The sequence below is a fragment of the Carassius gibelio genome, chromosome A24 (assembly GCF_023724105.1).
Source record: "Carassius gibelio isolate Cgi1373 ecotype wild population from Czech Republic chromosome A24, carGib1.2-hapl.c, whole genome shotgun sequence".
Classification (NCBI taxonomy): domain Eukaryota; kingdom Metazoa; phylum Chordata; class Actinopteri; order Cypriniformes; family Cyprinidae; genus Carassius; species Carassius gibelio.
Window position 1 is genome coordinate 13,308,610 of NC_068394.1, and position 24,246 is coordinate 13,332,855.

The window sequence follows — 24,246 nt, forward strand, 5'->3', positions numbered from 1 at the left end:
CGTGTCCCATAGATGTCTCCCCGTGTCCTGTTGTCCCCCCGCGTCCCGTTGATATAGTTCCCCCGTGTCCCGTTGATGTTGTCGAGTGTCCAGCTGTCGCCCCGTGTCCAGCTGTTGTCGCCCCGTGTCCAGCTGTTGTAGCCCCTCGTCCAGTCGATGTTGCCCCGTGTCCTGTGACCTCTCCTGCCAACTCCTCTGTCAGTTGTCCTGAGACCACTCCCCACCCTAGACCACCCAGACCGCCCCGAACCCCCCGTCGACAGCCTTCGTCCTGTCCTCCGAAGATTCCTGCCATTCCATGGCCTTGTCTTTGGGCCATGTGCTTGTGTTGTCTCGTTCCCTTGCCCCGCCCTCCTTGTTATCCTAGTCTTGCCGTGATTGTCCTATCTGTGCCATCTGTCGTGTCTTAATTAGTTCCCCTATTTAGATCTCCTAGTGTGCTCTGTCTTTTGTCGGTTCATTGTTTCCTCAAACTGTTCCACTGAGATTGTTCCACATTTGTGATTGTTCCTACATGTGATTGTTTACCATATCGTGAGTGTCTCTATATGTTCCTGAAGAAGTATTTGTATTACCTTGAGTGTTTGTTTATAGTTGGTGTTTAGAGTCCTTGTTATCTGGTCAGCCCAGTCCTGTTTAGTTATTTAGTCTTTACCCTATTCAGTGTTTTCCCCCTCGTGGGTTTTGTTTTCCCCTTTTTGTGTTAAATAAACCCTTCGTGTTGAGAATCCTGTCTGCACTTGAGTTCCTCCTTTGCCAAACCCTGACATAAAGGAGCAACTGTATTTAAAGTGCTAGAAAAGAGAGAGTCTATAGTTTCTGTTACATCATCAAGTTGTTCTGAGGTTTTGGATTATGCTAAGGAATTTGGATAAATCAGGAAGATAACTTAAAAAGCAGTCTTTTGTGGTAGAAGTGATGGTTCTACCATACTTGTAACAAGAAGTAGAATTTACAATTTTGGCTATATGAAGTTTGCACAAAACTAAATAATGATCTGAGATATCATCACTTGGCTGCATCATTTTAACACTATCAACATCAATTCCATGTGACAGTATTAAATCTAGAGTATGATTTCGACAATGAGTAGGTCCTGCAATGTGTTGTCTAACCCCAATAGAGTTCAGAATGTCTATAAATGCTGATCCCAATGCATCTTTTTCATTATCAACATGGATATTAAAATCACCAACTATTAAAACTTTATCTGCAGCCAGAACTAAATCAGATGTAAAATCACTAAACTCTTTAATAAAGTCTGTATGGTGCCCTGGTGGCCTGTATACAGTAGCCAGTACAAACATTACAGGGGATTTATCATTAACATTTGTTTCTCTGTATAATGTTATATGAAGCACCATTACTTCAAATGAGTTATATTTGAAGCCTGCCCTCTGAGAAATCCTGAAAATGTTGTTATAAATTGAAGCAACACCTCCTCCTTTGCCTTTTAGACGCGGCTCATGTTTATAACAGTAATCTTGGGGGGTAGACTCATTTAAAATAATGTAATCATCAGGTTTTAGCCAGGTTTCTGTCAAACAGAGCACATCTAGATTATGATCAGTGATCATATTATTTACAAAAAGTGTTTTAGTAGAAAGGGATCTGACATTCAATAAGCCAAGCTTTATCATTTGTTTATCAATATTGCATCTGTTTTTTATTTGTTTAACCTCAATTAAATTGTTTATCTTAATTTGGTTTGGACGTTTTTTGTATTTTCTAGTTCGGGGAACAGACACAGTCTCTATAGTGTGATATCTAGGTGAAAGAATCACTATGTGCTGAGAATTAGCTGACCTCTGTGACGTGAGGCAGCTAGCAGACGGTCGGTTTAGCCAGTCTGTCTGCTTCCTGACCTGTGCCCCAGTTAGTCAAGTATAAACACTAAGACTATTTGCCATATTTCTAGAGAGAAGAGTGGCGCCACCCCAGGAGGGATGAAGACCATCTCTTTTCAACAGGTTGGGTCTGCCCCAAAAGCTTGTCCAATTGTTTATGAAACCTATTTTATTCTGTGGGCACCACTTAGACATCCAGCCATTGAGTGATGACAATCTGCTATGCATCTCATCACCACGGTAAGCAGGGAGGGACCAGAGCATATTACAGTGTCTGACATCGTTCTTGCAAGTTCACACACCTCTTTAATGTTATTTTTAGTGATCTACGACTGGGGAAGTCGAACATCATTAGCGCCGGCATGAATAACAATCTTACTGTATTTACGTTTAGCATTAGCCAGCACTTTTACATTTGCCAAGATGTCAGGCGCTCTGGCTCCCAGTAAACATTTGATTATGGTGGCTGGTGTCTGTATATTCACGTTCCGTACAATAGAATCACCAATAACTAGAGCACTTTCATCAGGTTTCTCAGTGGGTGCATCACTGAGTGGGGAGAACCTGTTTAATGTTTTGATCGGAACAGAAGAGTGGTGTTTTGACCCACGACTACGCTGCCTCACCGTCACCCAGTTTCCTTGTATTGTGATTATAATCCACATCAGATCAAGTTATTTCAAATACTCGCTGCTGACTGAAACTTATTTGAAAAAGTTTTAAATGCTGGTGTTATAGCTGTTAGCTTTCTGAAATGATCTGCGGCGACGACGCTCTCCAGACGAAAGAAACTCCGCCTTTGTTTTTCTAACCACTCCTCTATCCTCAGCTGACCTGCTTTGGCTCAAGGTTTTCATCGGACCAAAAAACCTGGGCTGTTGGCCCACAGGAAGCACCAAAACAAGAGGCGAAAGTGAAAAGTGAAAAAATTTGAATGGTGTTTTTATTTATTTTCTCTAATAATTATTAGAATAGAATATTTGACTATTCGTGCACACACCAAATGTAAATTTCTGGCTGAAGGTACCACATGATGATGGAGAAGTTTCTGAAAAAATTTGCATTCACCCTGTCATCCCTTAGGAAAAAGTAGTATACTTCAAGTTTATTTTATTAAGTATACTTAAGTAAAGTTCAAATATATTTTTAAGTATACTTTATGTAGCAACTTAGCAAATATACAAATATCAGTGTTCTAGTAGTATACTTGTAAGTGTACTGTTTCAATACTCCTTGGGACTAAATTGGCTCACTTTCTAGTATATAAAAGTATACTTTTAAGTATACTAACAAACTTTGGGTACAGAGCTAGTTTACTTCTATGTTTGTAGTTTGTACTGTAATTATACTAAAAGTGAACTTATAGGTTTACTGATAGTTTACAAATTAAATACTTTGTACAGTTTAAAATAGTGTCAGTAAACTACTAGTTTAGTAATTTTATACTGCAAGTATACGCATATGTTTTCTTTAAGTGAAGTTTACATCATACTTTAAGTATACTACTATGTCCCTATTTATGTTTTAATTTATATATATTTTATTATATGAATATCTGAACATACAAAACAAAAAATATTTTATTGCAGCTTCATGCATTCTTTTTTTAAAACACTTTAGTGTGGGTAAGTTTCATAAAAAATAAAGAAATAACATTTTGATCAAAGAGCTGAAAACAGACTATGAACTGGATTCAGAATGTTAATCAAAACATAGAGGGAGTCGATCAACACCCCAAAGCTTGACTGTAATTAGTACATCTTGAGCGGTCAACATTTTATTGCATAACGTTAAAGTTTTGATGCTGTTTCATGTCAGATGATCATTTTAGATTACATGTGTTAGTATCTGTTGTTTCTTTTTCTTCTTCACTTGTGTTTTTTGGAAATTCTGTACAAAAGATGTGTACTAGCACCCTCTACCATATATAAGTATAGTTCAAATATATTTAGAATTTTAAGTATACTTCTGAGAAGTACATAAAGCCCATTTCTGAGAATTACATAAAAAGTAAACTAAAAGTCTATTTTCCTATCTTTAGTATAAAAGAAGTATACTAATGGCACACTTGAATAAACATATTTTTTGTAAGGGATGTAGCAGTATGAGAGGCCCAACTCCTGCTGCAGAAAACATCCTTCAAACCATGACACTTCCTCCTCCACCTTTCACTGACTTTTTTACGCACTTGGGTTTTCCCTAGTTTGACGCTGAAAATAATGTTTCCCATCTGACCCAAATAAATGAAACTTGCTCTCATCACTAAAGTGAACTTTGGACCAGCTAGGATCTCTTCTCACAACATTCTCTTTAGCAAAGGTGAGCTTAGTGAAAGATTATGTTTACTTCAATTCAAATGCATTCACATTGTCACTGTGCCTCACATCTGATAAACTCACACTCTATTTACAAAAGTGTGACCCAAATTGCCTATATAATTAGCCCATTAGGTCGGCATCAGGTCAATGTATCATAGACTGTCCATGGGAGAGGTCCCATCAGGTCATCAGGAGGTTACACTATCATTTGCTCTCCATGTGGTGTTATTGTATTGTTTGTCACATATTTGTCTCGAGGTATAAAGGTCTGGTCTCTCAGACAGAACGTTGGGTTAAGATTGTTTGAAGGAAGATGTGCTGACATTGCTGCTACAGAACTGCTACACTACAACCTTCAATAAATTTCCCACAAGAACTTTGGTCAAACTTGCTTATTTTATGTATAAGAGAAATACAGTAAATTGGCGAGCCACCCAAATGACTGCCAATTCAAATACAGCAAAAACTAACACTAGATTTTTGATTCCTTCTGCTGATGAGAGGCTTGGTCATTGCAAAGGCATCTTTCAGTAAGACTTCTCTTAAACAGATCCTTACCCTGTTCAGCATTCAACTGGCTAGCAATTCCAGCTGCAGTGTGGAACCCATTGACAATCTCCGCATTATCCTGTCCTCTCTTGCATTTGTCTTATGAAATTTTGTTTTAGCCTTTCTGGGGGACTTGAATTAATTAATGTAATTGCAAAGCTGCAATAGTCTATAAATCACTTATTTGGAATGACCAACTTATTTTGCAATGTCTGAAAGGGTCATCCTTTTGGCTTTCATATGGACAGCCTCCTGTCACAGGGTTTCAGTCACCTTAGTGATCCCACCATCTTGCAATCTCAGTGAAAATTAGAGGAATGATGGCATTAAAATAGGGTTTGTCATATAATTAAGGAAATTAGCCCCAGGTGCCAGATTAACACCAATAATTTGAAGGTATCTGTAAGCGTTCTCTAATAGTAATCAGAGTTCTTTTTTAAATATCTAATTTAAGTTTTTTAGATGTGCTTCAGAATACAGTTAATTCATGAAATATGCCGGAAAACTGCCCTTTTTTTCTGTTTAGACTATTTCAAATAGGTCTAAACAGTGACCTTGAAATTTTTTAAATATTACGTTGTTCTCCACTGTATAAGTACAATTTTAATTAACTTTTTTAACAATCAATAGGATTCCAGTGTGAAATAATCTTAACAACCCTAAAAATACATAATAATAAAAATAAAAACAAAATTGCTCATTCAAATTTTATGCACAAAACCCTTGAACCCTAGAAAACCCTAGACCCCCTAAAACACCTAGACACTTGCAGCACCGTTGGGGTCACTGGCCCCAAGTTTGAAAACCCCTGGTTTAACCCTAAGTTTAAAGTTGCCTTAATCCAGGGTTTAAAATTTGTTATGCAACTATTATGCAAAAAGCCCAAACCTGTGAAAGAACAGAGTTGTATAGATTCACAAGTTCTTACAGTTGTTAATTATTACAGTGATCTTTTAACTATAAAACAGCACTTGGTAAACTTTTTATCTCGACTGTTTTCACTCTTATACTAGAGATGTGACCTGGCCTGGTTGCTGTAACATCGGCATTACATACATTAGATCTAGACTTCATGAACTCTAGATGAACTGTTGCCCCATAATTCATAAGCCCTTTTACACAAAAAGTATTTTCCGGTATGAGAAATTGTAACTACCAGTAAATCATGCAATGTGTCAACAAAGAACAGAATTACCGGTATGAAGCACCTACAAGGGAAGAATGCTCTGCTGTAAGAAATCTGGTTTAGGCCAATCCTCATACTGTTTACAGTAAGTGCCACTGCTTGTTCTATGGAAACACTTGCAGTCTCCATTCATAAGTGTCGTTACCATTGCGTACTATAGTAACTATTATAGTACCTAATATGTGACTCTTGTTTTTGAGAGAAATAACCTGTTCTGTGCGATCAACCCCTTCTCTGTCACTCAGAAGTTAATTTCTTTTTCTATCAGAATGAACAGATCAGTGAAACTAAAGCGCTTCTCCTCATCCAAGTGGATGAAGACACCGGCATAGCTTTCAAAGGTTATTTCCTATGACTGACAGCACAGAGTTTACCTGTATATTGGTGCTGATGTCTGTATAGTTTCTCATAACTAAAAAGACGTAAAAGTCACATAAAGGGTTTTATAAACAATTCAAGCATAGTTAACAATACTTAGAACTGAACAAATTCATCCTTGTAGCTGCTCCAGCATTTCTGGTCTATTTCTGGCCTCTCGATGGAACCTTCAAAGATACTCAAGGAGTTCCCACGCTGGCGAGAGAGGCTGTCTGCATGTCATCACGGTAACAACATAATCATTGACTCCATTGACCAAATACAGGGAATACTTCCTCAAATAACCTTCCTCATTGGGCTGTGGTGTGTTTCTCTGTGCTCATGTTTAATGATCTGTGCTGGGGAAGACAAAACAAAACACCTACATTTAGTCGTGGGAGTTCTTAGTAATTTATTTTACATTTTGTCATTAACTCTTTACATAATGCTAACATTTCTGTAATTTCAGCAGAAACTTTTTGCTTTTTTCTACAAGGAAAGGGTATTTATATCTTTATCATATCTATATCACACACACACACACACACACAGACAATTTGGTTTCAAATGGCATGTAATCAGATCTTAAAATAAATATCCATGTGTCAGAGTGTGCATCATAAAGTTGAAATGCCCACTTTAGCATTTAATAAAAAAATAAAAAATAAGTGTGAGTTTGAGTATCAGTATTTACTGCTTGCAAACAGAAGTTGGAGAGACATTGCCGTTCAGCTGCAACATGCAATGTGCTCTATATCTCACTACTGTCAAGACTCATTACACAATAAGTAGATGTGTGAGTGACTGGATTGTACATTTGTAGTGTTTGTGGGTTTATGCCTGTTTATATTCCCTGTTTGTATTTACAGGTCTCTGTGTGTGTTTTGAGAGTGTAATGTGTGAGAGCAACTTTTTCTTTGATTGCTGTACTGATACAGCAGAATCATTTCATTTATTGCTCCAATTTATTTATTTCTTTTTTTTTATTATTGTACAATAATTGCAATATCTTAATCATTTAGCAGATGCTTTCATCCAGAGTGACTTATAAATGAGAACAATAGAAGCAATCGGACCAACAAGAGAACAACAACAATATACAAGTGCCATGACAAGTCTCAGTTAGTCTAGCACAGAACCCATAGATATGTTTTTTTTTTCAAGAATAAGATAAACAAGAAAAAGGTATAAGTGCAAGTATATAAATATACACACGATATAAATGAAAAGTGATATTATCCAGTGACAAAGCTATCGGTTGGATTAGATGGGCGTGGTTTAATTAAACTGAAACAGTTACAATATTTATTATACAATATTTACCTAAAACAATTATATGTAATATACTTTATGCATATTAAATGTAAAATAATGCTATATAATATAATATAACAATATATATAATGTATTTTATAATATATATATATATATATATATATATATATATATATATATATATATATATATATATATATATATATATATATATATATATATATATAATAAATCGTGACAAGGTTGGTTAGTCCAACAAATCTGTCTCTCGTTAGTACACATTATGTTTGTCTGAGCATTTTTATGTTTAATCTGTCAGATCAAGATCCTCCTGGATGTTAGAGAGGACTTTTACAGCAGTGTGTGTTGTGTCAAGACACAGTATCACTATACAGAGTGTGTCTGAAGGTTGCTCTACTCACTCAGCACTGATCAGAAAAAGCACATCATGAAAAAGGTCACCTGTCCACTTTGAAGAAGAGGATCACTAAAATAAAAGAAAACACTACAGTACACAGTTTAACTTATTTATTTGTATTTCTCCTCATGTACCTGTTGTGTCAGGTATGTACCAGTCAGATTGTGTAGCTGTACCTTTGAAGCTATGTCGGTAGCACTTTATTTTACAGTCCTGTTCCCCATGTACATACTATGTACTTATTACAGTAATTACAATAACTATGTAATAACTAGGTACTAACCCTGAACCTACCCCTAAACCTAACCCTACCCCATGTAGTTACTGTAAGTACACTATAAGTTCATGTAAGTACACGTAAAGTACAACCGCTATGTCCTTTAATGTTTTTGTAGATGAAGCTAAATATGGTACTGTGAAATTTTTTTGAGTGAAGATCTCACTTTCACATCTCGCTGTCAGTTTCATTTTAGTCAACTTCAGTTATTTCTCTGTGTATCATTTCAAGGCATGTGAAGCGGTCAACCAAGAGTTCCTGGATGGGGACAAATGTCATGGATCCTACAGAGAGAAAATCATTTGGTTCTTCAGTGAGTAGCTGAAGTAAGACTATCTTACTGAGTATATTGAACGGATGTGATTTTTCTGTATTAACATGTATTTCTGTATTTTCTGACCTGGGAAGAAAATTGTGAATTGGGTAAATCTTTGCATGAAAATGTTATACTCGGCAAGTGTCAAATTGGTGTTGGTGAATCGATGAAACGCTGATACTCTGACTGCTGCATGTTTCAGAGTGAAGCGGTATTTAGTTAATTTTCACACGAGCAGCTCATGGTCTGCTGTTTTCAGTGTCTTAATTCACAGTAAATGCTGCTACTCACAAACTGGTCTTTGGATAGACCAAACAAATAATTTTAGCCACATTTGTGTCTCCTTTGGTCCCACTCAATGAACTGTGATTCCAAAGAAGTGAGAGAAAATAAAACAGTATCTCAGTAAAAAAGTAAATCAGTGAGTAAATCATCCTTTCATATACAGTAGTACAATTTGCAAAAGGACATAGGGTCCCCAGTCATCCTGGAAATTCTGGAATTGTGCAATGCAGTGATTTGCAGTCATGGGAAATGCTCAGTAAAATATTTTAGTGTAATACGTTTTCATCAATAGTTTGACAGTCAACAGTTTTAATAGATATACAAGTTAAATGCAACCTTACTTGATACAAATTACAGTTTCATATTCGTTTTGAGTATTATTGTAGTTTTTTTAATGATTTTTTACTGAAGCATTTTGGACATATTTCCTGGCCGCTCAAAGCTTTTTACAGTATTTGCAAGCCTTCTTCCACATGACTGCTCGAGTTCAGTCAGGTCTGTTATTTGGGTGAAAATGTGGGTGAAATAGTGCACACAGCTCTTGTTTGTTAACATCTGGGTGCAAATCCTTCACAATCAGTGACCTCGATAGATCAGATCTGCTCTGCATTTCTTTAAGTTTGTATTTCCTCTTGCAGACCTCAAAGTTTGAGATGGTGTCATATATACCAAACCTGTCACCGTGCCATGCTAAGACTTTAAAAGTCATGTTTTTGGGTGTGATGCACGTAGTTTTTTTTCATAAGCGCCAAAAAATGTATAATATTATTCTATCTATAATACTGTACATAACAGCAAAATAAATTCAATGGAGTTAAGCACCATACATAAATAAAAAAGGTATATACTATATTAAATATATATATACTATATTAAATATATATATACTATATATATATATATATATATATATATATATATATATATATATATATATATATATATATATATATACTAGAGTTGGGGTACTCGAACTTGGACTCGGACTCGAGTCCGGACTCGAGTCCAATTTTGAATGAACTCGGACTTGTCACGCACTCGGGTGAATTTGTACTCGGACTTGACACGGACTTGAACATTTTGGACTCGGAAAATATTCCGAGTACAGTCGAGTCCACGTCATGTAAAACCAGCATAAAATTGAAATGATAAATTAATGAATGTCTCCCCTTCTGTCATTTTACTGCACCACACCGGCAGGCAGAAGTCTCATGCTTGCAGACGAAACACACGCACCACTCACTGGATATCAGTGTGGATTAGTGATGGGAAGTTCGATTCTTTTCCGCGAACCGGTTCTTTCGGACGGTTTGATTCAATAAACCGGTTGAAAAAAAACAGTTCACCGGATACATAATCCATTGCGATGTATTTGTTATTAAATGAACTTACGTTTTGTCAGATTGCCCTTCATTAAAGCCCTCGGTTTACCCGCACTCATTACATTAGCACAAAATCAGTTCAGAATCAATCACCAAAAGAATCAGTTCGGTTCAGACGCGCTGTGAGTCAGTCGGCTTCATGCTGAATCACGAATGCGCAGTATTATCAGCTCCTCGGTTCTCGAATCGGACGCGTCCGAAAGAAACGGTTTTCGGTTCAGTTTACTGATGATCTGAAAACTGATACAACCGGTTCTTGACTCGAGAACGAGAATCGCTCAAAACCCGGGTAGGAAAATCGGACAGGGTAGATAAAATGTCAGGACACCGGCACATGCTGCAGTTCAGTATCATCAGCTGCTCTACTCGTGTTCATGTTCTGTTTACTACAAACTCAGTTTGTGAATCTGTCATCATTAACTATAAATACAGTACAGATATTTCATAAATCATCCCTTATTCATATTAAACATGGAGTCTTTAGAGTCTTAATTATTGTCCAACTTCCCTGAAAACCCCTTTGGCCCATACATAATCTACAATATACAGATTAGAAACATGTAGCCCCTATCCTAAAAAAAAAAACGTATAAATATATATATATATATATATATATATATATATATATATATATATATATATATATATATATATATATATATATATAGATTGATAGATAGATAGATAGATATAGATAGATATAGTTTTATCACACTTTCCGATGTTTAACAAAATACTTGAAAAATTACACGCATGCGTAGTATCATCAGTTCATCGGTTCTCAAATCGGACGCCTCCGAAAGAAACGGTTTTCGGTTCAGTGTACTGGTGATCCGAAAACCGATGCAACCGAGTACCAAAGACAGCAGCAGCAACCAACAGATGCTGCACAGCTCAGCATTGCAGGATTTGCAAGACCAGAACTGACCAAACAAGCAATGCAACTTTATGATGCAAGTTCTCCAAGACAACAAGAAATTCATAATGTCATCATTAAGGATCTCCTCATTGGCTGCACTTTACCTCTGTCAAATGTGGGGGAGAGGCATTAAATAACTGAAATGTCATCTTTAACTGGAGGACAATATAGTGTGATACAATAATAAAATAGGTTCATTTGTATTTTCATGCACATGTAATACAATAAAACCTTTGAAACCTTTTTTGATAGGAAACTAGTTCTGTTGACATAAAATAAAAATGTTCAATGGCAATGACTAGATGTAACAGTGGTAATTTTTTTATTACATTTTTATATTGCCATTGGTTTAATGGGTTGAAAGGTTAAAATATTAATAGAATGTAAAAATGTACAATACCAATTTATAATCTTTTTTAATTTAATTACTTTCTGGACTCGGGCGGACTCGACTCGGACTCGGCCTTTAAGAACTCGGACTTGAGTCCAACTCGAACCCTTTTGGACTTGGACTCGGACTTGGACTCGATGTTTGTGGACTTGGTCTTGACTCGTACTCGACAAAGGTGGACTCGGACCCAACTCTAATATATACTATATATATATATATATATATATATATATATATATATATATATATATATATATATATATATATATATATATATATATGTACAGTATATATGCATTAGGGCTGCATGATAAATCACATCATATTTAATGCGCATCTTGTCAGTAAAGCCAGTTCTGTAACCAGCGTTAAATCACTATCACCTGCACGCTTTCACATGGAGCAGCATAAACTACACAGAGCCGTTGTTCACTGACAAGCTGCACAAAACTACCATCATATTTTGCGCATGTTTTGCACAGCTTGTCGGAACTGGCATTACTGACAAGATGCGCATTACATATCGCATACGATTTATTGTGTAGCCCAAGTATACATCTATGTAAACAAACATATGTATGTGTGTGTGTGTGTGTAATATATATATATTACACACACACACACACACACATACAGTGCCCTCCATAATTATTGGAAAAGTAATGACAGAATTGCTTGTCTGCTGTGGAGTCAAGACAAATGGAAAATGATTAATAAAAATATTATAGACTGGGGAAAGCATTTCATTGGATGAAACCTAGAGTCTGTTGATGTATATAGGTGGCAGACTCACTGCTGTGATTGCATGCAAGGGATTTGGAACTAAATATTAGCTTTTAAACTTTTACAGTTGCTTTAAGTTCAGTTGTCCCAATACTTATGCTCACGTCAGTTAAGGGAATGAAACTCTAAAAGTGCACCTGTCCAATTAGAAATGAGTCGTTCTGCCATTGAAATAGGCCAGTCAAATGATTCATGGAAATGCCAAAATATAAGCTCAGCACTGCTTTGCTTACAGGGGTAACTAGGATTAACAATATTTTTCTGATTTTCAATAAACACCACCAACTGTCAGAGAGTGAATTAGCATTTTCATTCAGCTTTTTGTTAAAACCAACCATGTATAATAATTTATTATTTTGATTCAACCCTTGTCTTAAAAATAATTAAAATGTCTTTCTACATTTGTTACACTCAGTGGGCACCTAAAATGTATGGTACCTTGAAATGTTTCTTAAATTACTTTGTAATTTACTATTCTTATACATCATTACTTTTATTACTAATACACATTTTCCATTTGCAATTATATAATGCATTTTAACATGTTGATTTTTATAACCTAGTGCTGCAAAGATGTTCTTGACCCAATCCCTGGAGATGTGCCAGCGTGTGCTGGGCTGGATCATACAAACTTTGCCCAGTCTCTGAACTACCTGCGCTTCACAGCGAGAGGAAAGAGTATGAGAGTGCAGAGGAGCTGTGTGAAAGTGCCCTTGACATCCGCAAACAAGTACTTGCCTCAGATCATCCCTTTCTCACCCTTACCCTCAAACACTTGGTCATGCTTTACAAAAGCAGGGTGAGAAACCACAGGAAAAGGGTTACAACTCACCAGCTCTGCAGAACATGTAGCAGTCAAGTGACGATTATGCATACATTCATTCTGAAATGTTTGTTTTTGTGTGCTTTTGCCTTTTTTATATTATTTATTAATCTGTGGACCTTTTTTATTGGCTGGTGCCTCATTTATGAACTGGCTCTTGAAATCCGAGGGAAGAGTATAGGGCTTAAACACCCCAGTGTGGCCACTGCTTTGGTTAACCTCACAGTGCTCTATTGCCAACTGGTGAGAAGCTTCTCAGAATTCACCCACCTGCTTTGTTGAAAAACTTCCCAGTCCACTGATTGATGTGACTTATGTGATGTGTGTTTGTGTTGCAGAAGCAACACAGTGATGCATTGCCTTTGTAGGAGCACACTCTAAAGGTGTATGAGTACAGTCTTGGCTGACTGCACCCTTATCTTGGAGAGACTCTGAAAAACCTGGCTGTACTCAGGTTAGCCATATTTTATTAGCTCTGCTGTAAGATTTTGATTAAATTCATAGCACATTCAACAAATGTGTTAAGGAATATTCACACAGAACTATATGACAGCATAAAATGATTACAATACAAGGCTAATATTACACTGTAAGGAAAAGATCAGACAATTTTGTTAATCCAAAGTTTGCATCATTTGGAGTCTTCACAAATGTTGTCATCATCTGAAATCTTTGCAAAAAGACAAATATTTACAGCAGTCAAATATGGAGTGCCTCAAGGATCTGTATTAGGCCCCCTGCTGTTTTGATTATACACGCTGCCCCTTGGAAACATTTTATTACAATTTGTAAATATTGTATCTATTGTATAGTGTATGGCCGGCAGCCATATCACCCTGCAGCCCAAGACCGGTTACCCACTGAAGTTAAGCAGGGCTGAGCCTGGTCACTATCACCTAACAGCACCTGGTCACTATCACCATGTACACTATCAGTACCTGGATGGGAAACCTCCTGGGAAAACTAGGTTGCTGCTGAAAGAGGTGCTAGTGAGGCCAGAAGGGGGTGCTCACCCTGTGGTCTGTGTGGGTCCTTGTGCCCCAGTGTACTGATTGGAACACGATACTGTCAACAAGCACCTTCCTTTGGATGAGACGTTAAACCGAGGTCCAGACTCTCTGTGGTCATTAAAAATCCAAGGATGTCTTTCTAAAAGAGCAGAAGTGTGACTTCGGCATCCTGGCTAAATTCACCCATTGGCCTCTAACCATCATAGCCTCCTAACAATCCCCATATCTGCTGATTGGCTTCATCACTCTGTCTCTTCTCCACCAGTAAGCTGGTGTGTGGTGGGCATTCTGGAGCAATATGGCTGCCATCCAGAGCCTGAGGGGCACCAACCATTCACAGCAACTAGGGGGGCACCACATGACACAAGCTTTAAAAATATTTTTCGTAAATTGTTTTATTATTAACTTGAAATTCTTGAAAGACCATACCATTTTCAAACGACTGAAGAATGAGCTCAGAACGACAATGACAGAAGCGATTGACACCCCTGTTTAACATTGAAGTCAAAGTTAAAATATTACCGTATACAGCCGCGAGAGGGCGCTCTATGCTGCTCAGTGCTCCTGTAGTACACTGAAAACCTAGAGCTCCCTCTCGTGGCTGCAGACGGTAATGTTTTCTCTTGGTTCTACATAAATGCGACTAATAAATGTTTTTTTCTTCGTCATGACGTGTTTTTGGACTGATGCGACTTATACTTAGGTGTGACTAATATTCCAAAAAATACGGTAGTTGGACAAGTTAATAAATTACATTTGAGAAATCACCTTAATTATGTTTGATGGGGGGGGTTTGAGGTATAGAGCCCAGGGGCACAACACTGTCTTAATATGGCCCTGCTGCCGTCGCATCATCCAGGTGGATGCTGCACACTGGTGGTGGATGAGGAGATACCCCCTGATTATGTAAAGCGCTTTGAGTGCCTAGATAAACGCTACATAAATGTAATGAATTATTATTATTATCTTAAATAATAGAGGAAAAGTGATTAACCATATCTAGACAACAAATTTTTACATAGCAACCATCCAGAACACCCTAGCAATCTCGTAGAACCAACAGGGCAACCACTCTCTTACTTTCTCAGCTACGAAGAGGGAGATTTTGAGAAGGCCGCTGAACTGTACAAACGAGTGATGGAAATAAAGGAGGCTGAGCTGTCTCTGGTGTGCAGTAAGCCCCCCTCACGTCACTCATCCAGCGGCAACATCTTTAGCCTGCTAAGCCCCGCCCTGTCTTGTGCCTCAAGGTGACAACTGATACATCAACAATTAAGCTGAACTCTTACTTTTAATAATTAAGCCATATTGGCCACACTTGTTGCACACTTAATGTATCATTCATTGCCACTGGGTTTATAAAAGGTGCTCTCCGGGTAAATGGTAGAAAGTGCTTTATTCCTGTGATTTTCAATAACTGCTGAAATACAGCATTCCATATCATCAGTATACCAATATTTCTAATGCACTGCCGTTAAAATGTGAGATCTAGAAAAGTAGTGTTAAGTAAAGTCACTATGATCAGAATAGTGTTATTTATGGAAGGCCACCTCAGAATAAAAACAACAACAACAAAAAAAGATAATTGTGAGAAGTGTAATGATTTCCTGTAATCATATAAAATGTGATCTACAGAGTTTCGGAGTTTCAGCTCCTTCCTCTGGTCTATGACCTGCTTCCTGTCATGTAAATTAACTGTCACAGTCACTTTAAAATGCAGAACTGTTGTAAATTGCACAGTAATATTAAAGGACAGCTGACATGGATAGCCATACAAAGATAAAGGGTCATCAATAGAACGATTTTATTGTAATCAGTATTTTATAAGGCCTCACGTTTTTGAGAGAGACCATTTAAATGGTTCAACACCACAGAAAATACATAGCATGTGCAACAATTATGCTTTTTTATGCTTTGCTTCTTTTCATTGATCTGCTAGTTTAAATGCAAGAAAAGCAGAATGGAATGTAACAACACATTTACTTTTTCGTTATCCCATTCAATACAGCATTCAGAATCAGGCCAATGATGAAATTTCTGTAATAAAATAATTTAATGATGTTCTTTATAACATCTGGCTGAATGTCTACAAGCATATTAGACATGACAATTACATATTTAGATGTGCGACTGAAGTCTTATCTGTTTTCGTCACATTGCTGCTAACAACAGACATTTGAAAACAATCATTCAGATAGGTTCTATTAAACATTCCATGCCAACTCTGACACATTAACACTGAGAAAACAAAAGATCAACAGTAATGGCAATTCAGTATTAAGACTTTCAGCTGAAGTAAACCTATAAACATCTTGAGTGTTACAGGCTGCTTGCAAAAACAGAATAAAAAACTAAATTCAAACTCATTTTATATGAAACCTCAAACGTGTATAAGTACAAAATAATAATGAGTTTGTCTTAAGTGTCTGTGGGAGAGTTTTATTCTGAGTTCTTGATTGATGTTCCCTTACATCTTCTTCATCTGAGCCATCAGCTCTTCTAAACTCTGGTCTGTTTCCTCCACCGTCTCTCCTGATCCTCCATCCTGGCAAAGAGAAAGAACGCATGATTATTACACATTCATGGTAGTCAACACAGAGTAATGATAACCAAGGCTGCATTTATTGTCAAATATTATTACAATTTAAATTAACTGTTCCATTTAATAAATGTAATTTATTCCGTGAAGAAAAGCTGAATTTTCAGCACTAATTAGTCCAGTCTTGTGTCACATGATCTTTCAGAAATCATTCTAATATGCTGATTTAGTCCTTAGTAGACATTTCTTCTTTATTATCAACGTTGAAGACAGATGTGCTGCTTAATATTCTTTGATAAATATTTTAATTATTTGACAGGTGACAGCATTTTATGTTTTCAATTATCATAAGCATCTGACCTAAACCAAAAATCACATCAAATATTATAAAATGTAACCTCACTGCCTGTCAGATTTTTTAATGCAGGAAAATTTCTGAATAGCTAAGGTGTTGTATTTCAGTGGGTCGTACTTTCTCAGGTATGGTGTAGGCTACAGTAATGCCCTCCGGTAGATCTGGTACCGGTCCTGATGCGTCCCGTAGCTCTGCCTCTGACACCTCTGACACCAACTCAATGCCTGGCAGAAAACAACATCACCATCAAACTTGCATAACATTTATTGATTTCTCTTTTATGAATGAGGAATCTGTATATGTAGTGTGTGGGACGCCAACCCCATTCATTGTCCTCATGCACCACTTCTTCTTCTTCTTCCTGTACTACTTCCTGCTTTGGCCGTTCTGCTTCTTTTTTCTAGAGCAAGTAAGGAAGGAATAAGAGATAATATACCGTATTTTCCACACTATAAAGCGCACCGGATTATAAGGCGCACTTTCAATGAATGGCCTATTTTAGAACGTTTTTCATATATAGGGCGCACCGGATTACAAGGCGCATAGAATCGAAGATACTGCAGTCAAACGTTTGACTGGGTTTGCATTATGCATCCACTAGACGGAGCTGTGCTAAAGGGAATGTCAACATTTTGCTCCAGATTATAAGGCGCACTGTCGTTTTTGAGAAAATTAAGGGGGGGGGGGGGGTGAATTGCTATTCCATGCATACTGAGTTTTTTTACACTGTTAAAGAGTTGGATTCCAATGCTAAACATGGACAAAGTTTCAAAAATTAAGTTGAACGGTTTGTCACAAGTTTCAGAAAGTTTTTTTCGAGTATGGCCCTGTGTGATGTTAGATGGAGCAGAATTTCCTTATATGGGTGCTAAGGGCACGTCTGCCGGAAGAGCACGCGCTCCAGTAGAGCAGAGCAGAGACATTCACTGATCAGAGCGAGAAACCGAAATGTCACAAAAGAAGTGTGTTTTTGTTTGCCAGGGCAAGACAACCCTGCACAGATTACCAAAAAAAGTTTATTTTTACAGAGCATCAACGGAGTTGTGCAAGTGTTTGTGTTTGTTCCCTGCATTTCGAAGATGCTTGTTTTACAAACAAGGCCCAGTTTGACGCCGGATTTGCACATTGTTTATTTCTTAAGGATAATGCAGTCCAAACGAAAAAGGGTCACGATCGTGTGTTGGAACCGCAGGCGGTGAGTAAAACTGCTTCAAATATCTCTGTGTTGTTAACTTAGCTATCGGCGTGTAAGCACATCAAGTAAACAACATGCGATGTTGTTATCAAACTGCACTTTCCACATGTACACTTTAAAAAAAAAAAAAAAAAGACGACAAAGCGGAACTTAGTCGTTTTCCAAAACCGCTAAGCAAATATATACATTTTCAATACATACTACATACAGACGTCCTGCTGTAGTCGTTGCTGATGCTGCTCTTGTTAAATTTCAGCTGATTCTGGATCATAAATATACGCTGAATCTGACTGTTAGCCATGGTTTGTTTTGGTTGGTTTTTTTCCCTCAAGTTAATGTCACAGCTTCCAAACGCTCTCAACACAAAAGCCTACTTGCGCTCGTGATTCTTTAGCTTCGCCCACACGTCACGCCTCCAGTCGGTCGTGTTTTTCCGGGAAAAATCGGTACAGACTATCTTTCTCTTATAAATATAATAAAACTAAAGACTTTTTGGAGTTATGAAGGATGCAGTACTACTCTATAGGTACTCAAGATTAACAGGATATTGAGTGAAAACGAGCATTTCACCCCCCCTTTAAAGGCTTTTAAGTGCGCCTTATAGTGCGGAAAATATGGTACTGTAAGTATTAATACTACTGGCTGTCTACTGGTTTCTGTCACAGTTTGTGAATTTCATGTTCAGCACATTTGAAACTACTTAAAAGACTTTGCAGTTACAGAAAATGATCTAAACTTAAGTTGGAAATAAAATGTATTTTAATATATATAAATATATATATATATATATATATATATATATATATATATATATATATATATATATATATATATATATATATAAACACACACACACAGTTTGCATTTGGAGTGTCACCTTGTACTCATCCTGCTGTCGTCTGCAGTGTCTGTCATCACACTGGGGGTTGGCCTTCATCGCCATGCTCGGGAAGAAATCCTGCATGGCATTATAGCCCAGATAATAACTCACCGTCCCAAACCCCAACAGATACCTACAACACAGGCAATTTCATTCCAGACCATGTATTTTAATGTCCTTCAGAAACCTACGGACAGGGCAAGACCACTGAGGATGTGAAATGACCATGGGATGATGGGTTTAGCTGGTTAGTTAGAATTGTTCAATTCTGTTCAGTTACAAAAATGGCTTTATATTGTCCTCTAATGGCATTTGTGTGATACTACAGCATTTACTATCCACTAAAGTACATCAGTACAGCTAAACTGAAAAAGTAAACATCACAGACTGTGGTTAGGATGTAATCTTATCCCTGTGTAGCCTGTTATGTGAGAAAATAGTAAGTCATATTTGTAACCATTTATTTTAACCTTTAGACAAAATATTCTTACAACTAAAGTTTGTAGTTTAAATACCTATTTGCTGCTCAGGAGTGGCTTATTTTTATAGCTGCCCATTTGAATCAATTAATTTGTTTCACAGAAATCAATATGTCACCTGTATAATAATCTGGAAGAAAGTGTAGTATAATACAGTGAGACTTTGGTGCTCATAACTCAAGGGGAAAAAAACACCTAAATTTTATTAAGAGACACAAAGTGAGCAGAAATACACTTTTTTTTTTTTTTTTTTTTTTTACAAATTGTGTATGGATAATCAAGTTAACCTAAGTTGCTTCAATCCACTATGTGTTCATCTTGAAATATTACCAAAAATGTAAAAGTTATTCTTATGTTTACTTAACATAATTCATTAAAGATTTCACAGCAAAAAGGCATGAACCACAACCTTAAGTGGGATGTTTCAGAATTATTCTAAAAGGCCTTTTTAATTGCTAAAAAGTATAAACTATCAAACTAAAAGAGTCATGTAATAGACTGTGTACACAGGCTTTTCAGCAAAGCTGGTCATGTTGATTTAGAGACCTTTAAAATATGATACAGTAGGCTTTATAGGGATAAAAACAGCGTGGTTAGGCCTGTGCTGAATCATCAGGATAGTGATGAGGTCTTACTTCAGGACGTTCTGTACAAGGAGCCCGGCGACCACTCCCATTGTTGTGGGCAGACTGGCGGCACACACTCCGTCCCTCTTTAACGTCTTCTCGTCGATATTTGCAGCCACTACAAGGGGAGGTGCACACTGACACACACACACAAATGAATCAGAACACGCTTTCCGACCCATAGAGAAATAACCAATGCTTTATAAAGCTGGTTTAAGCCCAGAAACTAGATCGTAGAAGACCATATGAAATGGCTTTTAAAATCGTAATTCACGACACATAGTATGTGTTTTGGGAATGTGAGTGTGTCATACAGCAAAACATGCAGTTTCTCCAGGGATGATGAGCTGGATGTGTCCAGAAACGGCATTCTCACTGACGCCCGACTCCATCCATATCTGAGCCAACTCATTACATGCCTGTGAGAGAGAAACAAACATGTAAGTAACTGCCAAACCGCAGTGACTATGTGTGAAAACCTAAAAAATAAATGATTAAAAATATATGCAAGCCAAAAACTCACTGTATTAATGGCCATCCGAGCTTCAAAGTTATCAACACAACTGAGGACCAAATCTACAGGCTTCCCGTCCTCAAGTCCTCCGTGACTGAAAACACAAAAGCAAGTTTATTACAGCCAATCTGAAAATGAGATGGAAAACTTTGAGTTTACTGTGGCAGTAAATCACCTAATGCGGTCCATGAAATGTGTGAAGTTGTCCATTGTGGTGATGTTGTAATTGTGGGTCTCAAAAGCAACATCTGGATTAATGTTCCTATGTAGGAAAACAAAGAATTAAAATGGGAAATATCAACTGAAATGCCTTTCCAACACCTAAGGTTGTCGCTTTACAGAGTCAAATAAACATCAACATCAGAGCACAATACACACACAAAGGGCTGAAAGTAATATACAAAGATTCAAATCAATAACATGTCCATAACAAGGTACAATTTACGGACCAAGAGCTGAAGGGTAATAACATGTCTTTAAGAGGTTTTTGAAGGAGAGAAGGGAGGATGCTTGAAGGATGTCTTGAGGAAGAGCATTCCACAACCTGAGAGTCAGATAAATATGCAGGACTATGGTTATGGAGAGCTTTGTTAGTGATAGTTAGTATCTTCCGGTAACTGGAAGCTAATGAAGGTCACAGAGGATTGGAGTAATGTCCTCATTCTTTTCTTATGCGAGTGATGGAGCGGGCTGCAGAATTTTTAACATATTGTAATCGTGCGATATTTTTAGCTGAAAGGCCATAAAGAAGTGAATTACAGAAATCTAGTTGAGATGTGATCAAGGCATTTATAACAGTGTCAGCATACTGCTGTCTGAGAGAGGATCGAATATGAGAGAATTTTATTTCTAATTTTTAAATCCGCATCACAGTTTTTTTATAAAAATTAAATTAAATAATAATAAAAAAAGAGATAGCTGAGGTTGATTTCTATTACAATGAAAAAAAAAGAAAGAGGAACAAATAAGTTTAAGAAAATTAATGTGGTTGTTAAATAGTTTCTCTATGAATTTTGAAATAGCAATTCATGCTTTTATTTCTTTTAGACTAGACTAGAAATATCTCATGCTGATTTGATCCTCAAGAAACATTTCTTCTTATTATTAATTTTTAAAACGCTTGTGCTGCTTAATATTTTTAAACTTTTTTTCAGGATTCTGTGATGAACAGTACGATGGCGTTTTAGTGCCACCTTGAAAAAAGATTACGAGATTAAAGTCAAAATGTTTCGAGAATAAAGTCATAATAGGCCTACTACGAGAATAAAGTCAAAAATGTTTCGAGAATAGAGTCATAATAGGCCTACTACGAGAATAAAGTCAAAATGTTTTGAGAATAAAGTCAAAGTATTACGAGAATAAATTTTCACATATTTGGAATTTTCACAAAGAAAAGTTTAATTTAATGAATTGTTTCACATAAATACAGCTATCTGATAATTAAAGACCTTGAAAAACACATTATTGTAAAAAAACAGATAAAATTGATTTTGAAAGATGCCACATTAAAAGTAAGTCGATCTAAAGCAGGAATCGTATTTATATTGGGTGGCTGGCATGCTACAAATGCAATAGAAGATATGAAAAATAGTTTCCAAGCATACTGTCCCCGCGAGTAGGCTATGATTTCTGCTAATAATCCCAAATATATTTGTATTGTATTAAAAAAAAGCATTAAATAAGAGAACTACAGCGCCCCCCGAAGGAATGTCGATTGGGTGCGTGAGCTGATATTAATATAAAAAGTTGTTCCTCTTCAGTCTATGAAATATCATATTCTTGATATTAAGCTGTTTCGGCGAGTCCTTAAAATTCACTCTTCCTCATCCCAGTAAGATGATGCAGCTGCTTGGACGCAACAATATTCCAATCAATCCCGGAGGCCTGCAACTTCTCCCAGTGCTCTCAATCTGGGACATTTACATGCACAATAAAGGCTTACTCTCAAAAGAATATAACTTTAATTACTACTATTTAAATCCTCTAAGCATTCCGACTTTATTCTCAAAGCATTCCGACTTCATTCTTGTAATCTTAGATTTTTTTGTCATTTATTTTTTCAAACTGGCACTAAAACGCCATCGTAGAATAGAAAGTTGCCTTAAATTTTTTTTTTTTATTATTTATTTAGAATCTCATATATTTGAACATCTTAAACACTACAAATGTCTTGACTCTCACTTCTGATCATTCCTGATACATATGTTATAATCATTAACCTCTAACTTACCTAAGAGTGTGTTCTGCAGCCTCAACTTTACTGAGCCCTGCCTGATGTGGCTGGAAGAAGAGGCGGTTCATGTTGGCCAGCTCCACCTTATCATAGTCAAACAGCAGCAACTGCAGGGAACAATTCACAGACACAGCAAAAAGAGGCATGAGAGTCTGTTACTGCAGAGCCCAGGCATGTCTCTGGGGGGTTATGCTATTGGCTTCCCTCCTATACTCCAACTGGCAACATACACTACAAAAATATGGGGCTTGAAGAATGCACCAATTTAAACTGAAAAATATTAAAGAGGCACGGCATAGACCGGCAAATCAGTGCATCTTTCCATTTGACTCATGCATCTTATATTAGATCTATAGGCATGAGGATAAAGGTGCATTACCTTACCAATGCCACATCTGGTGAGCATTTCTGCAGTGACACTCCCCACACCTCCCACTCCCACCACTGCAACAGCATACGAGCGGATCTTCTGAGGATGACAGCAGGTGATAGAACTCAACACGAGCAAGCAGCTATCAACATAAATGTCTCATCAAAAGAATAAATACACATGTTTACCTCGTAGTCTTGAACTATGCCCATCCTTTTGAGTGCCATTAGACGACTGTGAGATATTAAACAAAATAAAAGTGACTATCGCACCGGTTTAGCCTTCCATATGTTCAATGATAATAAATAAACATAGCAGCATCAAAACGCTCACCTGTATGGATTTGAGTCTACGACTTCAGCACTCATTTTAACAATCTTTGGTCTGAGATGATGTTCAGCATCACTTTGCTTCTGTTTGGATTTAATTAGTTCATTTTCTAACTCACGGACTCGCAGCTTCAGTTCCTCGACGGTTGTCATTTTTTACTTTAAAAATCCTATATCGCAATAAACACAACTTGATATGATCCGATAAGAGAAATAAAGCACGCCAACGATTAAAATTAATGTACACGTCCGCACTACTAAAAATCAGCTGGAGAAGTGTGTGTGTGTGTAGATATTGAGTCCGGAGTGAAACACACAGCTCACAGGAACGAAAGTTCCCTCAATGAATGAGTCCCGCTAATCGGTGTCTTATTTTAATTGAACTGGTTTAAAAAGAAAACCTCACCACATGCATACTACTGTTTATTGCGTTTTGTTCGACGATTTTCCAAGTTGAAATTGTTAGATCTATAACTTATTCCCTTTTAGATTAAATGAAAAAAATACCCTGTTTTTTGTATTTGGAATATAATTACACGTTTACCCCTCACTTCCAAAAAAAAAAAAAACAGAAAAAAAAAACAGAGTAA

At 36.9% G+C, this 24,246-nt stretch overlaps 1 protein-coding gene and 1 long non-coding RNA gene across 4 annotated transcripts; one reads left to right on the top strand and one right to left on the bottom strand.

Moving 5' to 3' along the window:
- The first annotated feature begins 8,417 nt into the window (after positions 1 to 8,417).
- LOC127946204 (uncharacterized) lies at positions 8,418 to 15,899 on the top strand. 2 transcript variants are annotated; one of them, XR_008151025.1, is made up of 4 exons: positions 8,418 to 8,553; positions 12,867 to 13,369; positions 13,465 to 13,580; positions 13,939 to 15,899. It is a non-coding gene; the product is annotated as an uncharacterized LOC127946204 (long non-coding RNA). The 2 variants fall into 2 exon arrangements; XR_008151026.1 differs by having other exon boundaries at positions 15,225 to 15,899.
- A 19-nt stretch (positions 15,900 to 15,918) lies between these two features.
- LOC127946198 (ubiquitin-like modifier-activating enzyme 5) lies at positions 15,919 to 23,987 on the bottom strand. Of its 2 annotated transcripts, none has more exons than XM_052542600.1 (12): positions 23,661 to 23,987; positions 23,516 to 23,561; positions 23,337 to 23,426; positions 22,955 to 23,064; positions 20,900 to 20,986; positions 20,734 to 20,818; positions 20,525 to 20,629; positions 20,220 to 20,347; positions 19,103 to 19,238; positions 17,352 to 17,430; positions 17,148 to 17,254; positions 15,919 to 16,681 (listed from the first exon to the last, which is right to left on the bottom strand). In XM_052542600.1, exons 1-12 carry the CDS (start codon positions 23,807 to 23,809, stop codon positions 16,604 to 16,606), a joined length of 1,200 nt encoding a protein of 399 aa, XP_052398560.1. In that variant the 5' UTR covers positions 23,810 to 23,987; the 3' UTR covers positions 15,919 to 16,603. The 2 variants fall into 2 exon arrangements, with proteins under 2 accessions (XP_052398560.1, XP_052398561.1); XM_052542601.1 differs by having other exon boundaries at positions 23,342 to 23,426; positions 23,661 to 23,761.
- Positions 23,988 to 24,246: the final 259 nt, after the last annotated feature.